The 23,966-nt window shown below is 43.3% G+C and overlaps 1 protein-coding gene across 7 annotated transcripts in view; it reads right to left on the bottom strand.

Annotated features, from left to right (window-relative positions):
• Positions 1-3,125: 3,125 nt before the first annotated feature.
• TMC5 (transmembrane channel like 5) overlaps positions 3,126-23,966 on the bottom strand; it is an 82,781-nt gene continuing 61,940 nt past the window's right edge. For 6 of the 7 annotated variants that reach the window (XM_042240469.2, XM_027961599.3, XM_042240471.2 and 3 more), the window contains 8 exons: positions 22,396-22,491; positions 20,384-20,459; positions 20,073-20,206; positions 14,511-14,684; positions 12,218-12,296; positions 6,376-6,480; positions 5,143-5,185; positions 3,126-4,392 (listed from right to left, as the gene is read on the bottom strand). In XM_042240469.2, the coding sequence (XP_042096403.1) occupies positions 4,346-4,392; positions 5,143-5,185; positions 6,376-6,480; positions 12,218-12,296; positions 14,511-14,684; positions 20,073-20,206; positions 20,384-20,459; positions 22,396-22,491 (754 nt within the window). In that variant the 3' untranslated portion in view covers positions 3,126-4,345. The other variant, XM_060405749.1, reaches the window with a different exon arrangement.

The raw sequence follows: 23,966 nt of genomic DNA, 5'->3' as shown, positions 1-23,966 counted from the left end.
GTCCAAGGGACTCTCAAAAGTCTTATCCAGCACCACAGTTCAAAAGCATTAATTCTTCAGTACTCAGCCTTCTTTATGGTCCAACTCACATCTATATATGGCTAGACTACTGGAAACACCATAGCTTTGATTATATGGACATGAGACAAATTTTGGTCATCTGAATGACCAAGTATACATATTGGTCATTCAGATGATATATATTTATAAATTTCTCATAAATCACAATATCATGGAGACAGTTATTCAACATCAGCATAAATGGAAACTGGCTAGAAATGCAACTTCTTAGAGCCCATTCCAGAGGTAATGAATCTGAAACTCTGGGTCAGGCTCACGATCTGTGTTTTAACAAGCCCTCCAGTTGGGTCTGATCTTTGCTGAAGTCTGAGGACCACTGGGCCAAATGAAACACAAAGTGCTCAATTCTGCCAGTAACTTGCTATGAGATGTCATAAAAATCACTAAACCTGTGTGTGCCTAAATTTCCATCTGTCAAATGGAGATTATAAAACTTGTACCAATTGTCTTATAGCAGTAATGTTAAAAAATTTGAATGAGGGAAAAAATGTTAGTGTTTTGAGAAATGTGTTAACAGTATAATACTGTTGTTACAAAGACAAAAATTTTTTAAAGTATGGAGGAGCCATAACACCATACTCAGGGTATAGTCTTCAGACCCACAGCACTAGATAGAAATGCAGGCTCTTGGGCCTCATCCCTGAACTCACAGATTAGAATCTGCTCTTTTTTCTTTTTGCCACACTGCAAGGCATGTGGGATCTTAGTTTTCCAACCAAGGACAGGACCTAGGGCCCTGCAGTGAGAATGCCAAATCCCAACCGAGTCCCTAGGGACCACCAGGGGATTCCCTAGAATCTGCTGTATAACAAGATCCCTGGGTGATTGAAATGGGGAAAGCACTGGATGGATTGGAACACCACGCAGGTGTAAGTTGCTGCCTGCATCAGGCAGGTGTCGTCAGGAAGGAAATAGAGGGCTCTGCTCTGCTCTGCACCTGAGCTCCTCCCAGTGGTCCGTCTCACTGTTGATCAGACACATATGTGTCTTAGTTGCCCAGTCATGTCTTACTCATCGTGACCCCGTGGATTGTAGCTCACCAGGCTCCTCTGTCCACGGGATTTTCCTGGCAAATCCCATTTCCTACTCCAGGGGATCTTTTTGCCTCAGGGATCAAACCAGGATCTCCTGCATTGCAGACAGATTCTTTACCATCTGAGACACCAGGGAAGCCCTGATCAGATACATAAATGCTATGAAAAAGTGCACACTGTGGGAATTTAAGGAAGTACCATCAAGTGCTACCTATTGAGACAATTCCTATTTATGAGTTTAATTCTCACCTCCTGTCCTCAATTCAAAGATTATAAAAATATGTCAGTCGTGATTTTTTTTAACCCTTATAATTGAACTTCACACAAAGTCATCTCATTGCCTTGTAAAAAATGAATTGGGTGATTCACTGTGGACATTTGAAGGATCAGAACCTGCAGAAGTTCAAGACAGACAATCTTTTTTGAACACTTAAAACCTCAGGGATTATCCAGCTTTCAGGTAACTCTTGGAAAACATATGTACTTTGATCATTTTGAGCTAATTAAGACAAGTTTTGAAAGAGGAAGATGGGCAATGTTCCCAGAAATATTTGATGCAACATTCTGAGTTCACTATTTAAATGTTTAATAGGTGCCTCAGGTGACTTCTATGGTCAGTCAAGTTCAGAAAAAACTACCCTAGATCCTAGCTCAGTTGTTCTCAGCCCTGGCTTCCCACTGACACTATCTGGAGAGCTTTAAAGGAAAAATGGGGACAATCCCCTGGAGGAGGGCATGGCAACCCCTCCAGTATTCTTGCCTGGAGAATCCTATGGCAGAGGAGTCTGGCAGGCTACAGTCCATAGGGTCACACAGAGTAAGATATGACTGAGCGACTTAGCACAGCACGCACTGATGCCTGACTGAGCTGGTCTAGCACAGGGCCTGGGCCCAGCTGTTGGAACAGCCAGCTCCCTGTGTGACCCTGCACGCAGCCAGCATTGAGAGCCCAGCTGCCTGGTGAGAATTCCTGCTTGGCAGGGGCGAGTTGCCCCATGAGGGCTGAACTGTGTTCATGCAAAATTCATATGTGAAGACCTAACCTCCAGTGCCTCAGAATGAACCACATTTGGAGAGAAGCCCTTTAAACGTGTGAGTTGGTTAAAATGAAGCCACCAGAGTGGGTCCTCATCCCATCTGACTGGTGTCCTTATAAGAAAAGGAAATTGGGACCCAAAGGTACACCAGGATGTGTGCGCACAGAGGAAAGACCATGTGAGAACAGAGCAAGAAGGCGGCCATCTACAGGCCAAGGAGAGAGGCCTCCTAGGGAAACCCAAACTGTGGACACCAACTGTGGAAGCCTTGGTCTTAGACTTCCAGCCTCTGGAACTGTGAAAAAAAAGTGAACGTGTTTTTGAAGCCTCCAGTCTGTGGTACAGGTTATAGCAGCCCTAGCGAACTCCTGTATCCCCCATATGTATCTCGAGACCATGGGCGTGAGGATGTTGCACACTCAACTCCGTGTGTGAGACCTGCACACACAACACTCCCGGGCCTGTATTTCCAGGAGAAGTGGAGCCGCACTGAAGTGGAGACAAGAGGCGGATGGAGAAGCAGTTCTGATACAAGCCCTGAGCATATGGGAAGTGAGCAAAAATGACGCTTCCGAGGGAGTTCCCATTTCACTGTAGAAGCCAAAGAGGCACAAACAGCATTAGGATAACACATAGAGGGAAAATCCCTTCAAATATCAGTTCCACAGACTGCCTTCACTGACCCCGCGGACAGGTCGTCTCCCATGATTCCCTGGGCGTCTCCTTCATGACACCGGCTGTAATTATTGTTTAATTAAGTTCCTGCCTAAAGTGATCTGCTAGACAATAAGCACATGAGGGTGGAGACTGTGTCTTGACTTGCGCAGCATCTTGTTCACCACCACTTGGCACATCCTCGTGGAATGAGTGAATGAACACTTTCAACAGCCACTAGCAAAGATGATACTAAAAGAGCTTAATTAAGCTCATGAATGACTTAGTGAACAAATAAGTCAATGATGTGAACCGATGATTGAGCACTGACTGGATGGTTTATTTCAAATTCATCTTAAATGTTTTCTAAATTCAGTTCCAGTTGGATTTCATGACAGTGATCACTCAAGAGGAGGTTTTTCCTCTGGAGTAATTTGGTAATTGCTCTTTTCTCCTGGACCCTTCAGTTTTAGGTAAAGTCACATGCCTTGTGAATTATTTGGCAAATATGCAAAAGAATGCTTCATATGTATATGCATTCATTCAGTTCAATTCAGTTCAGTTGCTCAAGCATGTCTGACTCTTTGCTACCCCATGGACCACAGCATGCCAGGCTTCCCTGTCCATCACCAACTCCCAGAGCTTACTCAAACTCATATCCATCAATTCAATGATGCCATCCAATCATCTCATCCTCTGAGGAGAGGAGGATGCCCTTCTCTTCCTGCCTTCAATCTTTCCCAGCATCGGGGTCTTTTCCAGTGAGTCAGTTCTTTGCATCAGGTGACCAGAGCTTTGGAGTTTCAGCTTCAGCATCAGTCCTTCCAATGAATATGCATTCATATGTACACACATATACATACATATATATTCCACACATCACCACTGATTTCATGTTTGGTTCAACCTAAGACTGATGATCATGTATAAAACCTCACAGGGACAGAATTCCAGTCCACATCCCCACCCCAGTCCAATCTGAAAGACTCGTGTACTCAATACGCAACAAAGTTCATAGATGAGACCTCTGGTTGTCTTTCACTTTGGGGTAACATGGGGTTATTTTTAGTTCCAAGTCATGCAAAAATGCAGGTTCCACAATTTAGAGGTTTCATATCCTTGATTAAGGATCATTTTTATTCAGGCTGGACCACTTGTCTTAGTAGCAGTCTCCAAACCTTTGCCAGGTCTGGGAGTACTAGGAGGGGAGATTTCTAAGGACCCAAGAATTCATTATGTAGCTCTTAAAGATAAACTGTAACTCTTCCCAGGTGTTTGTGAACTAGTTCAAATACTACAACTGTCTTTATTGGAAAATCTCAAATATTTTGTCTGGAAAAATCAGCAATTCAGGTATAAAAAACCCAACAGGGAACCCAATTTTACTTCAGTATTTACATTGTCGTCAGTTTCCACTTCTGGCTAAAGGTTTGAATTTCCCATCTGGGAAGCTCCTAAAGGCCCAGGTGGCACGGAGGAAGATGCTCCATCTTTATCTTCTTTCCTTATTTGGTTGGTGTCTTGGTGCCACGATAATTATCAGGCCTTTGGATTATCTTCTTGAAATGATTGCCTGAATCTCAGGTCTGGGTTTGATACAAGAGAAGAGATGTTAGCACAGATGCACACTGGCCCATATCTCCACTGGAAAGACCAAAGTGGCTTTCAAGATCCCACAGCTTCTCAGGCTTTCTCTGCTTCCTCCTTCTAAGTTTCTTCAACTTTCCCCCTTGAATTCCCACCATTGGAGGTATCAGAAATACTATTCCAAAAAGATGAGTGGGTTTATTCATTTGTCCATTTCCTCCCCAATATTCATTCCCCTTCTGGCATCAGTCACAGGTTTTCTTTGGAAAACACCTTTCTCTATTCTCTCAGCCCCTGTGGTCTCTATGTTGTACCACCTATATCTAAGATAAGGCCTGTGACTAAGATCTGGCCAATGAAGTCATCACAGTATCTTGATCACAGCAACTGATTCATGGATGAATACATCACCCAATCAGATCAAATGAAACATAAAGAGAATTATGGGTCTCCTGACCACTAGACTTGAAACTGCAAAGATTCAAGAAGCTAATAAAGTTGTCTTGTGATTATCAAGAGATCACATGAGAAAGGAGATAACATGGAGAAGAACTGAACAGAAAGAAACCAGGCCTTATGACATCCTGTGAGTCCGTGCTTCTGGCTATGCCTAAGGCAAGAAGTAGTCTTGAGTTTTTGCTGAAGCCAGTTTGGGCCAGTGACTGAATCTAGAAGCAGTTTTGACCCTCTGTCTTGGGATCTATCATCTGGATGAATCAGACCTTCTTCAGTGCCAATCGGGTACTCACCTCGAGCAGCATCATGTTGCCTGACAAGCAGAGAGCCCCATTGCTAAAAGAGAAGAAAACAAGAAATCTCATCATTAGAAAATTGTGTAGACCTCAGATCCTGCTGCATATGTGATAAGACTTGCAAGCCCCACCATTTTAAAATTAAGAGGTGACAGATTAAGGTCAAGATTCAGTCGCAGAAATAGCAAACATGCTCTGTTTTATTTTTTATAGACAGTGATTCCATTCACTTAATCTTTCATTTCACAGATATTTACTGAACATTTAAAACATACCAGGTAATATATTAGGACCTGTGGCTGCAAAGGTACAGTCATGGTCCCTGCTGTGATAGAGTTTTGAGCTGGGCCTCTAAGTCCCTTACCTGTATCATGCTGATGGTATTAATTTGCACAGACAATAAACAACATGGCAGTCTCTTTGGACAAGATCATAACTTCTAAAAGTAGTAGCATTTGAATTAACATGGGTTTACTGTTTATCCACATTTTCTAGGATACCAGTGAAGTCAGTGCAGGCTTTGGTACTAGAGCAGGGTTCTAGGGATCTCTCAAACCCTTTTGGTAAGAATAAAATTTGCGAAACCTTTTTAAGAGCATGATATGGCAATATCTGTTAACATTATCATGCATATGCCTGAGGCAGATAAAACATTCACATAGAAAAACTATAATAAAAAGGTTTCATTACCCATTGTCTTTAGTATTAAAAAAAAACAGGGAACAATCCAAATGCCCAAGTATGTACAAACTGAAAGAATGTTTGAGATACAGTATTAAGCAGGGAGAGGGGAAGTTAGGTATAAAATATAGCCCATTTTTGTAATAAATAAATAAAAAAGAATGTTAGTAGATGTATGGATGTGTGCAGATGCCTGGGGGAAAGATCTGGAAGAATATACACTGAAGCATTAACCTAGTGGGGAGAAATTTCAAGGCATTTTTCATCCCAGTGGGACACACTTCTGTATGGCTGGGTAATAGAAAGATGTATGCAAGCTCCAGGAGGGAACGGCCTTACTGTGTTACCATGATATTACCATGATATTGCATTACCTAGAACATGGCCAGGCATAGAATATGGTGAATGCATACTATATTTTAAAATTAAAGTAAAGAAATGTTAAAACACAGAAAGTGAAGGGCCCAGATGTGATTCTAGCTCCTGATGCACTTTTCACAGGAGGACACATCCGTGTCACAGGGATCCCAAGGCAGCCTGCAGCCTCACCTCCGAATCTCTTCTTTCCAGTGTAAATAAGGTGGGGTTTGCTCTCTTCTCCATACCTTGCAGCTTGATCAACTTATCTATCAGGAACATTTTGTCTTTGCCCTCCTGCCAAGTAGGAAAACAAAAACAAAATTATGGAGAATGAATGATGGTGTGGGGTTGAGAAGCAAATGGAGGAAAGGTTGATTTTTAGGCAGGTAGGGTCCTGGACGGGCTTCCCTAGGATCTCAGCTGGTAAAGAATCTGCCTGCAGTGCAGGAGACCCCAGTTTGATTGCTGGATTGGGAAGATTCCCTGGAGCAAGGATAGGTTACCCACTCCAGTGTTCTTGGGTTTCCCTGGTGGCTCAGATGGTAAAGAATCCACCTGCAATGCAGGAGACCTGGGTTCAATCCCTAGGTTGGGAAGATCCCCTGGAGGAGGACATGGCAACCCACTCCCGTATTCTTGCCTGGAGAAGCCACATGGACAGAGGAGCCTGGCGGGCTACAATCCATGGGGTCACAGAGTCAGAGGCAGCTGAGTGACTAAGCAGAGCACACTGCACAGGGTCCTGGACCCCGTGGAGGCTGGAGACTGCTGCCACATTTACTATTGATGAGAGAAAAGAGACATCTCACAGCAAAACCAAATTAACCCCCATAGCCTTCCTAAACTGTAATATTCTCCTCTAAAGCAATTATCCTAGCAGGCTGAGTAGTACTTTCTCTAGTCTGCTGCGAGAAGCAACCTACACACCATTGTCAGAGGGCCCAGGACAAATGGTTTATAGCATCCCTCCTCTTGGCATGCCTTTTGCCCTGGAACACTCTCTGGGTGCCCAGCATTGCCTGGCTCTTCCCTGTCCTTCCACTGAGAATGTCAAAGTTTATAGCTCTGCATTGAAGAACATCAGATATAGTTCCTTTGTCAAAGTTATCTGTGTAAGGGCGTCCCTGGTGGCTCAGTGATAAAGGAACCACCTGCCAGTACAGGAGATGCAGGTTCGATCCCCGATCTGGGAATATCCCACATGCCACGGACCACCTAAGCCCATGCGCCACAACTATTGCGCCTGTGCTCTAGAGCCTGCTGAGAGTCCGTTCCTAGGCAGGTTGATAAGAAGTCCAATGGTCCCCAAGGAGAGAAGGGTCTGGAATTCTCAAGGAGGAAAAAAGGACAAACGTTATTTCCTCTACATTCCTTAGGATTATATAACAATAATGTATCCTGCTCGAGGATGTTCTCTGGAAAAAACCTTCTGGCTAATCCTGTTTTCTTAAAATGTCAATTTTGGGAGTGGGTCTAGTAAGGTCTTTACAACCTCCAGACATTCTTTTGATTCACTGTAATAAGTAATTAAAAAACATCTAACTCCATTGCTAACACTAGCGAGGGGGCACTCTTTCTGCCCCCTTCTGATGTCTATGTCAGAAGCTTTCTCTATCCCTTTTATACTTTAATAAAACTCTATTACACAAAAGCTCTGAGTGATCAAGCCTCGTCTCTGGCCCCGGATTGAATTCTCCTCCAGAGGCCAAGAATCCCGGCATCTTTCGTGGTTCAGCAAAAGCCTTTCACTGGGAGTCACAAAAAGAGAACCCATCACAATGAGAAGCCTGTACACAGCAAGCAGCAAGAGGGTAGCCCCTGCTCTGGGCAACTAGAGAAAATCCCACACATCAGTGAAGACCCAGCACAGCCAGAAATAAATAAATATATTTAAAAAATTTTTAAGTTATCTGTGTTAACAAAGTAGACCCTGACAGATAATTCCTGAATTGGGAAAGAGAGCAAAGGAATGGGGTATGCCTTCCCCAGGAGGGGGAATCACTTTCCTATGAGTCTATTACAGATAAGAGAGTGCTGAGGTGAACTAGCACTCACCTCATGGTCTGTCCAGTCTAGGTCAATCCCATTTTCCATGCCCTTGTTTCTTCCTAAACTTTCACCCACTCATTTTAGCATCCACCAGTGGATCTTGCTTGCAACAATTATTACTGCGATATTTGATTTATAATGGCCTTCTATTTCCCTCATTCTTTCTACATTTAGTAATTGAAATTCTTCTGTAAGTAAGAGCTGTCCATGGTAATTGGTACTTTTAACAAGTTCCCCAGCTGTCTTGGGTGTGGCCAACTCATTTGAAAATCTCTGGTCTGTAGCAACTGTTTGCATACTCTAGTGTGAATTAGAATTACCTGGAGAGATTGCAAACTCATAGGCTTTGCCCAACAGAATTTTGACTCAGGAGGCAAAGTTGCACTGTAGCTGAGAGCATAAACTTAGGAGCTGCCTGATTCAAATCCCACTGTTACTAGCCCTGTGACTTTGAGCAGGTTGCTTCACTCTATAAGCATCCATTTCCTTAATTTAAAAATAGAGGTTAAAGAAATGAATGCACTATGAAGTGAGTAATAAAAATTAAATTAGAATCTTTGTTCATCACTTAGCACAATGCCAGGCATCAATAAGTGCTCAACAACATGTTATCTGTTGCCTTCATTGCTTGGAGGAAGGAAGGGTAATAAGAATTTGCAATTTTAACAAGGAACCAGCAGTTTTGAAAGGACTGTTCCTGAGCCTATTCCCAGTCTCTCTGAGTTCTTTTAGAGACAGCAACCCTGTCTTTGTGGTCCACATTCCAGGCAAGACTCCCAGGCAGGCAGATCTGCATGATGTTTATGGTGACTTCCTGAAATGATGCCATCCCAGTAACTCCTGAGTTTACCTGACACCACTCTTACAACAGAAAGATTTAACATCAAATCCCTCCCACACTGAAATCTTCATAAGACTTGCCCCAAACATTCAATGTTGTATCAGAAAACTATGGGTAACGTTTCTGCGGATAGGTGGGAAAGAGCTTAGCTAACTAACCCATCAAAAACACTAAGATCATGGCATCTGGTCCCATCACTTCATGGCAAATAGAAGGTGAAAAAGTGGAAACAGCGACAGGTTTCATTTTCTTGGGCTCCAAAATGACTGTGGATGTTGGCTGCATCCATGAAAGTAAAAGATGCTTGCTTGGAAGGAAAGCTATGACAGATCTAGCGGGTGTGCAGGCTCAGCTGCAACTGCGTCTGTGATCCATGAACCGTAGCCCACCAGGCTCCTCTGTCCATGGGATTCTCCAAGCAAGATCACTGGAGTGAGTTGCCATGCCCTCCTCCAGGGGATCTTCCTGACCCAGGGATCAAACCTCGATCTCTTATGTCTCTCCTGCATTGGCAGGCAGGTTCTTTACCACTAGAGCCACCTGGGAAACCCCATGACAAACTTAGACAGCATATTAAAAAGCAGAGACATCATTTTGCCAGCAAAGGTCCATATAGGCAAAGCTATGGTTTTTCCAGTAGTCATGTATGGATGTGAGAGTTGGACCATGAAGAAGGCTGAGCCCCTAGGAATTGATGCTTTCAAATTGTGGTGTTGGAGAAGACTCTTGAGAGTCCCTTGGACCACAAGTCTTCTTGCAAACCAGCCAGTCTTAAAGGAAAATCTACCCTGAATATTCATTGGAAGGACTGATGCTGAAGTTTAAGCTCCAATACTTTGGCCACCTGATATGAAGAGCCAACTCATTGGAAAAGACCCTGATGCTGGGAAAGATTGAAGACAAAAGGAAAAGAGAGCAGCAGAGGATGAGATGGTGAGATAGCATCAATAGACAAGAATTTGAGCAAACTTCAGGAGATAGTGAAAGACAGGGAAGCCTAGTATGCTGCAGTTCATGGGGTTGCAAGGAATGGGACACAACTTAGCGACTGGCCAACATCAACAACTAACCAATGCTCTTTCTTTACAGTACAAAATGTGCCAACTCAAGTAATCTGAAGCCCCAAAGATTCAAGCAGATAGACTCCTATAGTGTCCTGCTTCTTCCTCATATTTTCAGACATAAGTGCTCACAGTTACGTTGGTATTTAGAGAAAAAGGGAACTAGTCCAGTAGCGATGACCATCTCACCATGTCCAGACTTTGATCTCTAAATACCATTTGAGCAGGACTCCTTGAAGAAATGCCTAATTCCTATTCTGAGACAGGAAATGAACAAGATGAGTCCAGACCATCTTATCTTTGCAGAGAACAAGGAAGCAACCAAAGACTCCTGGGATCATGTCAAAAGAACTGAGGAGCTAATTCAAAAGGATTTCCTCTAGCAAAGGATGAGACTATTTTAAGCATAAACAAATGATTACAATTGAAAGATGCCAACACATACTTAAATCTACGAATTCATAATGATAACTTCTCATTGGCCATATTTGGAGGTTCTAGGTTTAGTGAGTTGAATAGTGTCTCTCTCCCTTTTTAAAAGATATGTTTAAGTTATTCTTATTCAAACCCCACCACCTGTGAATATAGTTTTATTGGAAATAGAGTCTTTGCAGATGTAATTAAAGTGTTTTTTTTTTTTTTAATGAGATCATCGTGGATGAGGATGAAGCTTAAATTCAATGAGAAGTCCTTAGGCGAGAAGGAGAAACAGACAAAGAGAGAAAAAGATCCTGTGAAGATGAAGACAGAGATGTGAGTTATGAAGTTATGCCAAGAAACACAAAGGTTAGTCAGCAGCCACCAGAGAAAAAGAGAGGCAGGGCGGAGACTCTTGCTCTGAGCTTCGGAAGGAAGCAACCCTGCTGACAACTTGGCTTTGGACTTCCGGCCTCCAGAACTGTGAGGTAATACGTCTCTGTTGTCTTAAGCTGCCACATTTGTGGCACTTTGCTTTGCAGCCCTAGCAAACGAATACACTGGAGGACCAAATCATCATTTTGAAAACAGGTAAATAAAGGGAGTCATCTTTCCTCTCCTGAAGCTATTTGAAGGTGCTCTAACAGTTGATGAGTAAAAATTCTTCTTTTATAGAATTCCAGCTAATAAATGCAGAAGAAATTCTAGAATTAGAGTACCACTATTTTGCAATCCCTAATGAAATAAATGGACAATGAATAAAAAGGCGTGCGTGCATGCTGAGTCACTTCAGTCATGTCTGACTCTTTGCAACCCTATGGCTATGCTCATCAAAGGCTGCTAAATCCATTAGCTCAAAGACTGCTGGGAAGCTTTATGATGGATAGGTTAGCTGACCAAGCATGGACCCACAGATTGTTCCTAAGATACAAAAAAGGAGACAATCAAACCTTTTATGTTATGAGGTAATGCCATGAGAAATACTGACTTAACGCATCACCTATGAATTATTCTGGCTAAAAAATTTAATCTGGACTTAATCAGGTCTTTGAATTTCACCATTCATTTACAGGAAATACAAAAAAAAAAAAACAACCTATGAAACACCACTGCAGGGTTGAAATTCAGATATACACAGAATGAGGGAACCACTGCATGACAAATGACCTGGTTTCTTCAACAATAAGTGGCAAGAGAAGAGGGAGGTGTGAACAGTTAGAGATTGAAAGAAACGTTAAAGACCCATCAACCAAATGCAACAAGTGACACTTTTGCAGATTTTTCACTTGAGTAATCCTGCTGTAAAAAGACATTAACTGGACAACTGGGGAAATTTGGCCTTTGACTGACTATAAGATGATAGTAAGGTATCATTAGTTTTTTTTAGGTATGATGATTGGTACTGTGGTTATGTTTTTTAAAAGTATATGAAAGAATCTATAGATAAAATGATATAAAGGCCAGGATTTGCTTGAAAATAATCCAGAGATTTACAGCAAAGGGACAGTGTAGAGGACACGAGAGTACACAAATGTTGATGGTGGTCAGGGCTGGGTGGTGGGAAGGTTCATTCTACTATGCTCTTTATTGGATGATGTTTGAAAATTTTCATTGCAGAGTGTTAAAGGTGGGGAGGGTAACAAAGGGGTCCAATGGGACTTACATTAATGATCTGTTCATGGAGCAGTCTTATCATAATCTTCCTTCCCTCTGTGATCTGCCAGTAAAGGTAAGTGATGATTCTGGAAGAGAAGAAAAGAAAGAATGGCAGGCGCTCTCTCCAATGCTCTGCAGGAAAGAAAGAATGGCAGACACCCTCTCCAGTGCTTTGCAGGCTCCTAATTTCAACTGGGTCCATAGGAACTCGTATATTTGCTTACAGATGGATGTTGGCCCAGCCAGCATTCCTGCAAAGATGTATCTGGGTGACTTAGAGGTTAACTTCATTTTAGCAATAGTTCTCAGGATTCTACACATAAATCACCTGAGAAGTGGAGAAAAGACTCCTGCTGTGGCCCCTCCTCAGATCAATTAATTGAGCTTTTTTGAGCAGGCGGGCAGGCATCAGTATCTTTTCTTCTTTTTATAGCTTTATTGAGGCGTGGTGGACATACTACAAAATGTACTCATTTTGAGTGTAATTCAATGAGTTTTAGTTAATTCATATAGTTATGCAAACTTTACCCCAATCTAGTTTTACATTAATTTTTTAAAATTGAGACAGAATTGACATATAATATTGAGTAAGCTTAAGGTGTTGATTTGACGTGTTTATATATTGCAATAAATATGATTACCACCATGGTGTTAGCTAACACTCCCTCATGTCATGCGATTATTATTTCTTTTTCTGTGGTGAAAACATTTAACAGTATTTTTATTATTATCTATTTATTTGGAGGCTTCCGTGGTGGCTCAGTGGTAAAGAATCCGCTAGTCAAGCAGGAAACCTGGGTTCAACCCCTGGATCCAGACAATCGCCTGGGGAAGGAAATTGCAACCCAAACCAGTATTCTTGCCTGGGAAATCCCATGGACAGAGAAGCCTGATGGGCTACCGTCCCTGGGGTCACAAAAGAGTCAGACACAACTTAGGGACCAAACAACAACAAACAACAACACATTGATTTATTTTTGGCTGCGTTAGGTCTTGGTTGCTGCACAAAGTCTTTCTCTCTAGTTGCGGTGCACGAGCTTCTCATTGCCACGGCTTCTCTTGTTGCAGAGTACAGATTTCAGTAGTTGTGGTGCACAGGCTAAGTTGCCCCAAGGCATTTGGAATCTTTCCAGACCAGGGATCAAACCTGTGTCTCCTGAATTGGCAGGCAGATTCCCAACCATTTGACCACCAGGGAAGTCCTTAACAGTATTTTTAACTTATTTTATTCATTTATATTTTGGCCACTTGGCTTGTGGGATTTCAGTTCTCAGACCTGGCACAGCAGTGAAAACTCAAAAGCCATACCGCTAGGCCACCAGGGAACTCCCGAGCAGTATTTTTTCAGTGTATATGATTCTAATGTGTAGCCAGAATTTGGGAATATGGACAGTGCTATTCAAACTTCCGTGTGATACAGACTTCCTGGGATTTTGTTAAAATGCAGATGCTATAGGTCAGGGTAGGGTCTGAGAGTTTGCATTTCTTACAAGCTCCCCAGGGAATTAGAAGTTTGGAAGAGCAGGAGAGGAGAACTTCCAGTTTTAAGTAAGAAGGCCAAAGGCAAACCAATGTTGGGAGGGAGAGCATGACCAACAGCTAGGAGACCCAGGTTCCAGCCTCCTCTACAATAAATACACTCTACAGCCTGGGAACTATCCCTGTCTCTGCAAGTCATCACTTCCACCTGTAAAATCCAGGCGGGGGGGTGGGGGGGGTGGGGTCACTCAACAATTGGCATCAGCTGGCTCCACTGGTCTGTGCTGTTGAGTTGTGTCTTTGTGTGAGGATGGACAAGCTCAGCCATCAGAATTTGGCTTCTAAAGAGGAGCAGCCGTCAGCAGACCAACTGTTCCTGCGGGAAAAGGAGTCCAGTCTTGGCAGATCTTCCACTTTTTCATAAGAAGTTAGAAATCATTTTAAAGTTTGAAAATGAAAGTACACTAACCCATATATCAATAACACCCAATCCACTTTAAGATAGTCACAACCTCAGAAAGAATCACACAGTAATTTGCCTAAGCATTCTCACACCCAGGTTTTTTCTTTTGGTTTTCATGTTAATTCTTAAGAAGGAACAGAGCAGGTGTTCCTTTCTTCATAAAACAGACCCCCCAAAAGGACAAGATATTAAATAACTTCTAGAAAAATTCAAGGGCAGAGTTGGGATGATGCAGAACATGGAGCCACACTGCAGTCTTCACCTTCCCACCAAACACCCGCCCCTCCCAAGCCTAGCCGCCCGCATGCTGAGTTGATGGGGTGTTTCCCCTTCTAGTCTTCCGAAGAACCCCACTTACAAGACAATGAGGGTAAGGATGAAGAAGAAGTGCACGCTCCCGATGAGGTTCTGGTAGATCCAAACAACCCACGGGTAGCTGCGCCTCTTATTCAGGGTGTCGATCCAGCTGTAGATGGACTCAATGAAGAACTGCAGACCTCGAAATGGACCACAGTCAGCTGAAGGTTTCAATCTGATAAAACAAGGGACAGGGAAACATCTCTAGCACCAGACTCAGGTATAGTTTTTCTAGACTAGCCCAGTCCTTTCTGGGCTCTTAACCTGGAACCAGTGATCCCTGCCTGCTCCATCCACATCCCCTTCCAAAGGAAACCCTCTCGCTCACAGGCCCAGCTGGTGTGTTTTGTACTCATGACCTGTATTCTGAGGACCAGCTTTTGGACAGCACTATCACTTGATCCAACCGTCACCAATCCAAAGACCAGGCTGTGACCTCAGCCATGTCCTGGCACAAAGAAATGAACTGGGGCTTTAGGACTCTCTTCCTTAGGAACTTGAACTAGGAAATATGAAGAGGGGAGGCTGTAATCTACGGAAGCTGCTCCTGCTGCTGCTAAGTCGCTTCAGTCATGTCCAACTCTGTGTGACCCCATAGACGGCAGCCCACCCGCCTCTGCCGTCCCTGGGATTCTCCAGGCAAGAACACTAGGGAAGCTAGAGCTGTAATAATGGCCACATGAAGTCAGTTGTGAACAAGCAGAAACTAGAGGGCACCAAGAACTGGTTAGGAAGAGAGAAAAGAGCCAACGCGGTGAGACAACTGAGAACATCACACTACAGAAGAGCCTGCCCTGAAGCTGCCAAGTTCAAGTTCTACAGGTATTCTAAAAAGTCAACTCCCTTGTGCATTCATTTGCTCATTCATTTGACAAAAGCCCACTGAACTTGTAACTGAGGCAGGAGATAGATGGGCTCCAGGCTAGACATTTGCAACTAGCCTCCTGTTTATATTTCTCGAGGCAAGACATAGATGGGCTCCAGGTGAGACATTTACACTCAGCCTTCTGTTTACACATCCAGATAGAAATAACCACAGGAACAGGGTAAAAAGCTGGCTTTGTCTCCAGCGGACGCTTTAAGAGAACAATAATGGTCAGGGCTGGAAAAGAAAATGGCAACCCAACTCCAGTACTCTTACCTGGAGAATCCCCATGGACAGAGGAGCCTGGCGGGCTACAACCCATGGGATCCCAAAAGAATCAGACACGACTGAAGTGACTTAGCACACACGCAACGGCAGAGGCAGAGAGGAGCTCAGTCTTGCCCAGATAAAAGATAAAGAGACCACATTTTCTCATTCTTGAGGTCAAGGAGACCTCCTCAGCTACACATCTGCAGAAGGCTCCTTGGGGTTAAAAAGGAGGGGGCACCACCCCATAACAGGTGATGCCAAGCCTCCCACAGGCCTCTGTGCTAGAATCCATCTTGGCTAAAAGGTGCGCACGCATGTTGGAGAAAGTTCCCAGGGCAGGTAAGGTGTGGAAAATCAAGATAATTGGCCAAAGGTAAACAAAGACCCAGGAAAAATGCCCTAGATAAATGATTTCACTTCCTCTTTACTGGAAGAAGCTCACATTCTTTCTCTCTATGTGTGTATCTCTGCCTTGCCTTTGTCTTAAATTAAAAAAAAAAAAATTGTTTCTCTGTGCGCTCTCCCACTTACTGTACTGCATCTCTAATAATAAATTTTGTACAGTTTTTTTTTTTTTTTTAGAAAAAAACTATTTTTACAGTTTTTGCCTCTTTACAACATTCTTGCTTTCAAGCATGGCAAGAGCCAGGGAAATTTTGCTTCTAGCCTCTAGCCCTTGCTGGTCTAACAGCTAAGATTCCTGCTTTTCACCCAGGCTATCCAGGTTCAATTCCTGGGCAGGGAAATACATTCCTGCTTCAAGCCGCCACTCACTGCTGTCTCCTCGAGATCAGTAGCAGGCACTGTGCTAGATACTAGGCCCTGTCGAACCCACAGTAAACAGAACAGACATGATACCTGCCCTCCCAGGTTCTAATGGGAAAGATGGTCAAGCAGTGAAGGTACAATTAAACAAAGATTCAAAGGCATTTCTGGCGTGAACTAGGAAATGAAGAAAGGAAACTGCCCTGAGAGGAAAAGGGAGGAAAAGGGAATGCACAGAAGATGGGGATGGTCATGCAGGGCAGATCTTCAACAGGACTTTCGAGCTGAGAGAGGAGAGAGGGTCAAGCAAAGAGAGCAGGTAGAGCGCTTCAAACAGATGACTCTGAACAGACTGAGAGGCTGGGGAAGGATGGAGCCATGGGAAGTGAGGTTGCAGGGGTAAGAGGGAGCCTGACCGGACGGGGCCTTTCAGTTCATTAGAGGAAGTTCTGTTCTCTGTGTGGAGACCAGGCTTCTCCCCAGCTGGGACCCTGCAGGACCTGGAGGAAGTGAGGGGTCTGTGCCAGTCAAGACAGGGCACCTGACAGGTGGCGACCAAACTCAGATGTGTTCCTCCCTTGGTGATAGCATCTGTTGGTTACCAAGGGATCTTGGGCTGAATGAAGCATTTTCTGATCTGTAACATCTGGGGCCTTACTGATGCTAGAGAGACTGCCTTTCCCAGGGCTAGCCTACAAAGCACGTCTTTCATATGCAAACCAATGAGTCCAGAGCCCACATCCCACCCCACCTCCTCCCTCAAGGGCTCACACTCTGGGCCATTGTTCCTCTGCTCCCACCACCCCAGCGCCAGGTACCAGACAACCCCAGATGGCCCCTCCACCCCAGAGCCCAATGAGATTATTCACATTTGCCCCTCCTAAGCCTGCTGACCCTGCCTTGCCTTCTCCTCCCACTGAAACCACAGTAAAGACTTCTGCCCAGATTTACTACTCTCTCTCTCCCTGCCTCTGACAGATGCCGGTGCCTCCTCCCAACGTGGCCCCCAGGGTGGGACAGATCCCCTCCTTTTGGGGTCTGTATTTATTGTTGCTGTTGTTCAGTGGCTCAGCCACATCTGATTCTTTGCAACCCCATGGACTGCAGCACGCCAGGCTTCCCTGTCCTTCATTATCTCCTGGAGTTTCCTCAAACTCATGTCCATTGAGTCAGTGGTGCCGTCTAACCATCTCATCCTCTGTTGTCCCTTTCTCCTCCTGCCTTCAATCTTTCTCAGCAACAGGGTCTTTTCCAATGAGTTGGCTCTTCACATCAGGTGGCCAAAATGTTGGAGCTTCTGCTTAAGCATCAGTCCTTCCAGTGAATATTCAGAGTTGATTTCCTTTAGGATTGACTGGTTTGACTCTTTACTGTCCAGTCAGTCAGTTTGGTCACTCAGTCATGTCTGACTCTTTGCAACCCCATGGCCTGCAGCACACCAGGCTTCCCTGTCCTTCACCAACTCCCAGAGCTTGCTCATACTCATGTCCATTGGGTCGGTAATGCCATCCAACAATCTCATCCTCTGTCATCGCCTTCTCCTCCTGCCTTCAATCTTTCCCAGCATCAAGGTCTTTACCAATGAGTCAGTTCTTCGCATCAGGTGGCCAAAGCATTGGAGATTCAGCTTCAGCATCAGTCCTTCCAATGAATATTCAGGACTGATTTCCTTTAGGATTGACTGGTTTGATCTCCTTCCAGTCCAAGGGACTCATTGTTTGCTGTCTAAACAATGGAAACAGTGAGAGACTTAATTTGGGGGGGGGGGGCTCCATAATCACTGCAGATGGTGACTGCAGCCATGAAATTAAAAGACGCTTGCTCCTTGGAAGAAAAGCTATGACAAAACTAGACAGCATATTAAAAAGCAGAGACATTACTTTACCAACAAATGTCCGTCTAGTCAAAGCTATGGGTTTTCCAGTAGTCACGTATGAATGTAAGAGCTGGACTATAAAGAAAGCTGAACACTGAAAAATTGATGCTTTTGAGCTGTGGTGTTGGAGAAGACTCTTAAGAGTCCCTTGGACAGCAAGGAGATCAAACCAGTCAATCCTAAAGGAAATCAGTCCTGAATATTCATTGGAAGGACTGATGTTGAAGCTGAAACTCCAATACTTTGGCCACCTGATGGGAAGAACCTGACTCATTGGTAAAGACCTCGATGCTGGGAAAGATTGAAGGCAGAAGGAGAAAGGGATGACAGAGGATGAAATGGTTGGATGGCATCACCGGCCTGATGGACATGAGTTTGAGGAAGCTCTGAAAGTTGGTGATGGACAGGGAAGCCTCATGTCCTCTAGTCCGTGGGGTTGCAAAGAGTTGGACACGACTGAACAACTGAACTGGACTGAACTGAGGCTGGTTATAACTCTCATCAAGAAAGTGAAAGTGAGGTTGGAGGGGTAAGAAGAAGCCTGACCAGACAGACCTTTCAGTTCATTAGAGGACGTTCTGTTCTCTGTGTGGAGACCTGGATTCTTCCATCTGGGAACCTGCACCACCTGGAGGAATTGAGGGGGCTGTGCCAGTTAAGACTGGGCACGTGTTAGGTGGTGACCAAACTCGGATGTATTAATCCCTAGGTCGCAGCATCTGTTAGCTACCAAGGGAACTTGGTATGCAGATGATACCACCCTAATGGCAGAAAGAGAGAGGCTGTCCAAGGGACTCCCAAGAGTCTTCTCCAGCACCACAGTTCAAAATCATCAGTTCTTCAGTGTTCAGCCTTCTTTATGGTCCAACTCCCACATCCATACATGACTACTGGAAAAATCACAACTTTGACTATATGGAATTTTGTCACAAAGTGATATCTCCGCTTTTTAATATGCTGTCTAGGTTGGTCATAACTTTTCTTCCAAGGAGCAACTATCTTCTAATTTCATGGCTGCAGTTACCATCTGCAGTGATTTTGGAGCCCAGAAAATAAAGTCTGTCACTGTTTCCATTGTTTCCCCATCTATTTGCCATGAAGTGATGGGACCAGATGCCATGATCTTAGTTTTCTGAATTGAATTTTAAGCCAACTTTTTTACTCTCCTCTTTCACTTTCATCAAGAGGCTCTTTAGTTCTTCTCTTTTTGCCATAAAGGTAGTGTTATCTGCCTATCTGAAGTTATTGATATTTCTCCTGGCAATCTTCATTCCAGCTTGTGCTTCATCCAGCCCAGTGTTTCTCATGATGTACTCTGCATGAAGTATCTAAAGTAGTCCAAATCATAGAAACAAAATAGAAAGTGCTGGGAGGACAGAGGAGGGGAGAGGTAAAATTACAGTTTGACAGGCATAGACTTTCAATTTCACAAGATGAAGAAGTTCCAGAAATCTGTGCTAAACAATGTGAACATACTTAACTCTACTGAACTATACACTTTTAAATAAGATGGCTAAGATTCCAGCTTGTGATTCTTCCAGTCCGGCATTTCACGTGATATACTTTGCATGTAACTTAAATAAGCAAGGTGACAATATACAGCCTTGATGGACTCCTTTCCCAATTTTGAACCAGTTCATTGTTCCATGTCTGGTTCTAACTGTTGCTTCTTGACCAATTATTTTTTCAGTGGCAGTCGTCTTCTGATCTGTTGGTCTCACTATACCTGAAGAATGATAAAACCTACATTTTAAAACACCCGCTCCTCCAAGGCTGCCATCTCCTACCTCCAGATGGTGATGGCCAAGGTGCACAGGACCCCAGTGAAGGATGGGAAGAAAAGCAGAAAGATGAAGAAAGTCATCATCTGCGAGGCCCGCCATGCTTTGCTCGGAGGCTGGAAATTCATCATCAGGCTGATCTGAAGAAAGAGATGCAGTCACCTCCCTTGTGCAGCCAGAGGAGCCAGCCAAGGGGACCCCAGCTAGACACCAGTTCCCTGATACCCTTCCCAGCACCGCCCCCCCACCCAATTCCAACCACCACTGGGTCATATGGGACTGCAAAGCCAATTGGTTCCAACTTCAGACTGACTCACATTTTTGACGTAAAACATGATGAAAAGAGTAATCATCTGGATAAAGGGCAGCAGAGGACAGAAGAAGGTTCCAATCCTATGAGAGAGTGGGGATGAGCGTCAGAGGTCAGGGAAGGCACAGGGAACGGGTTAATGACGGGTGTGGGGGGGAAGGGGGAGGGTGTTACGGGCTGCACTGTGTCCCTCCAAACTCATTTGTTGAAGTCGTAACCCCAATACCTCAGAATGTGTTTGGAGATAGGAGCTTGAAAGAGACAATTAAGGTAAAATGAGGTCACTCACCTTGTGTGGGGCCTAACGGACACACAGAGGGAAGAGACATGTGAGAGGGAAGAGACATGTGAGGGGCCAGGGTGAAGGCGCCATCTACAGGCCAAGGATGGAGGCCTCAGACGAAGTCAACCCTGCCAACACCTTGATCTGGGATTTCAAGCCTCCGGAATTGTGAGAAAATAAATTTGTGCGGTTTATTGTTTAATAAATAGCCAGAATTTAAAGTACCTGTGGTACTTTATTATCAAAGTGCTAGAAAACTCATACAGAGGGGGACTGCTTCCAGTATGGCAAACCTGGCAAATCCCCACCATATCCAGAATCCACAGTTCTAGGAAAGAGATTCTGCAGAGAACGTTACCCACATGGCCATTAGTTAAACCACCAGATGGCCTCCGGGCAGCCCTCACCCAGGTGTCCCAATGCGGGACGTGAACTGCGCCTCCTCATCTGGCATTCCAGAAGGCCTGACATCCTGCCAGGACAGGCATTAAACTGCATTATTACAAATGAGAAGGGCCCTCCCTCTTTAATTCTCCCCAGTGCTGCTGAGGCCAAAGGAAGAAAATATCAGTTTGGGTGCTGGTGTCTTTAAGTCCTAACATTTGCCAACCTCCTTAAAAAGAAAAAAAAAACAAAACAAAACAGGTAGTCTTTAGACTGAGAGCCTTGATAGCAGCATCTAGCTAGAATTGTACTTTTTATGATGGGTTTGATTTTATTTTTCAAATGACTTGCAATTTAAAGTCAGATGATATGATTTTCCATTGATGATGATAAAATAAAGACTCATTAAAATGTATTTAAGTTTATAAAAAGCACACAACATAAAAGAGAATATGAAGTCAAAAACAGTCCAGTGATAAACAAGCCACACAAAATAGAAGGCTGGTTAAGATGGTAAATGTTAGGTTATGTGTTTTGTACTACAAATTTTAAAAAAGAGCCCTTAAAAGGATAACAAAACAGTCATGTAATATCCCTACCTATAAACCTTTCTAAGTCAGTTACTCGCCAAGCACTTAATGCACGCATTTTCTCATTTAATCTCACCAAAAGTCTATAAAGTAGGTGCTACTATTTCCCCCATTAACAGATTAGAAAACGAAGGTTTAGCAAGAGTTTATATATAACTTGCCCAGTGGCATCCTGTTCATTGGGTAAAAGGACTTGTAAACTGTCCAGTTGCCAGTGGCGTCCTGGCAGTAAGCAAATGCACCACCTAAACTACATAAAGAAAAAGTCTTCACCACCTACAAAAATAGATTCATTGACATTACTGAGTTATTTGCAGATAGCCAAATCACCCAGGGCAACTTTAAAGAGTTGGGAAATAAGGCGCTTTACAGTTGTATGGCCTATCTGAGATTGCAGAGCAGATTTCTTATATCACTTGACTTAATCATCGACTAAGTCGAAGGCAGCTCTTATTATATGCATTTGACAGATGAGGAGACTGAGGCTCAGAGAAGTTCAGTGACCTCAATGAGTAGAAGAGCCAACCCCACAATCCAAGTTTATCCAGGTTGCCCTTCAGGTTGGGGTCCCTGTTCCGTGTCGATTCTTGGCTGAAGTCCTCATAAAGGAAGAGAATACTCTGGGACATGGTCCTCAGACTGGCTGAATTTGGTATCACCTGTACAGCTTTGAAAAACAACAGATTCTGGGCATTGCCACCAAAACTCCAAGTTCACAGTCAGGTGGGAACCACTGAGCAAACCAAAAATTTCAAAACTTACCACACCAGAGTTTGTGCATAAATGAGTTCTAACACATTTCTGGCAATATCAAACTCCTGTAAGCCAATACTTGTGATCAGCCGCATCCCAATGATTCTGTGAAAATATGATGAGATTAGTACACAAACCATGAACTCCCTCCTTCAAAAGATTCCCCACAATCAACAAAGCAGGACAAACTTTCACCAGTTTGGAATAAAGTTATGACTACCCTTTCAAATTTTCAAAAAATTCCAAGTATGAGCATGTTTTAAAAGAAATAATTGAGGGAATCAAGGGAAAATGGAATTAACACAAAGGATTCAAATGGAGATACTGCTAAAGTGGTTCAAAAATTTCTAGAGAACATTATTTAAATTATCCTACCTGCTACTTAAACAGATAACTAATTATTAATAGGTTTACTAAAATAGGTATTATTTAAATGAGATTATTTAAGTTACCCCCACCTATTATCTTCTTTATACCACTTTTTGCTTTTAAGTCTTTCTTTTAAACCTTTATTTTAATATAGTTTAAATCTATATTTAAACTCAGCACCTCTCAACCCAAATAAACTGAAAAATTCTCAACTTTCAGTTACTGCTATTGAGTTAATGGTGTTTCCCTGTTTTCTAAATCCACAAGGAGGAAACCTAGGTCCCCATTTATTCTGAAGAAAGTTGAGACCATTTTTATTTTTTTTCATACAGAAGAATTGCCAAAAAAAAAACCTGCTATAAAAGACAAACAAACAAAATAACAACAAAAACTTTCTCACCTTTATGTCCAGACCCTGGACAGAGGCTGAACTAAAAGTGAATTAGGGTAGACTGAGTGAGGAAATTTGGCATTCAACCCACTGAGGAAGGAATCAGCATTACGTCATGCCATCTTATTACTAAGGCAGCTTGTGAAATAAGTAAATGTCTATTAAGAATGAGATGCTCATAATATTATTATAAAATACATGAGTAAATAAATAAAAGAAGACCATACATGGGCCAATGATGATATTGCCCCAATCCTGCACACTTGGAATCTAAATTAAAAATTAGTGCATTAATTAAATTCAATGAAAACAACGAGATAAATCTATACATACAAACATGGAAAGATGATAAGGCATTCTCACTATACAAACTCCATAGCAGTTTTGCAACTTAGCACGCACAAATACACACACACACAAAGAAGGACGTGCACAGAAAATCTGGAAGAAGATACATACACTAGAAGATTAAAATGATCTATGGTGGATACAATTTCAAACAACTCAGTTTCTGTGTCTCATTTGTAGAACTTTCTTTCTCAGGAGGTTTCAGTTCAGTTCAGTTCAGTCGCTCAGTCGTGTCCCACTCTTTGCGACCCCATGAATCGCAGCACGCCAGGCCTCCCTGTCCATCACCAACTCCCGGAGTTCACTCAGATTCATGTCCATAGAGTCAGTGGTTATAAAGGGCCAATTGAACTAAATGAACTTTGACAACAGAACTGTCAAGGTGAAATTCCAGTTAATTCAGAAGAAAACAATATTCCTAAGGACAGTAGGCAGACTTAGGACAATGTACACTTAGAGTACAGAAGGGACC

The sequence above is a fragment of the Ovis aries genome, chromosome 24, assembly GCF_016772045.2.
Source record: "Ovis aries strain OAR_USU_Benz2616 breed Rambouillet chromosome 24, ARS-UI_Ramb_v3.0, whole genome shotgun sequence".
NCBI lineage: Eukaryota > Metazoa > Chordata > Mammalia > Artiodactyla > Bovidae > Ovis > Ovis aries.
Note: the sequence above shows the minus strand (reverse complement) of the source record. Positions and strands in the feature narration are given on the sequence as shown.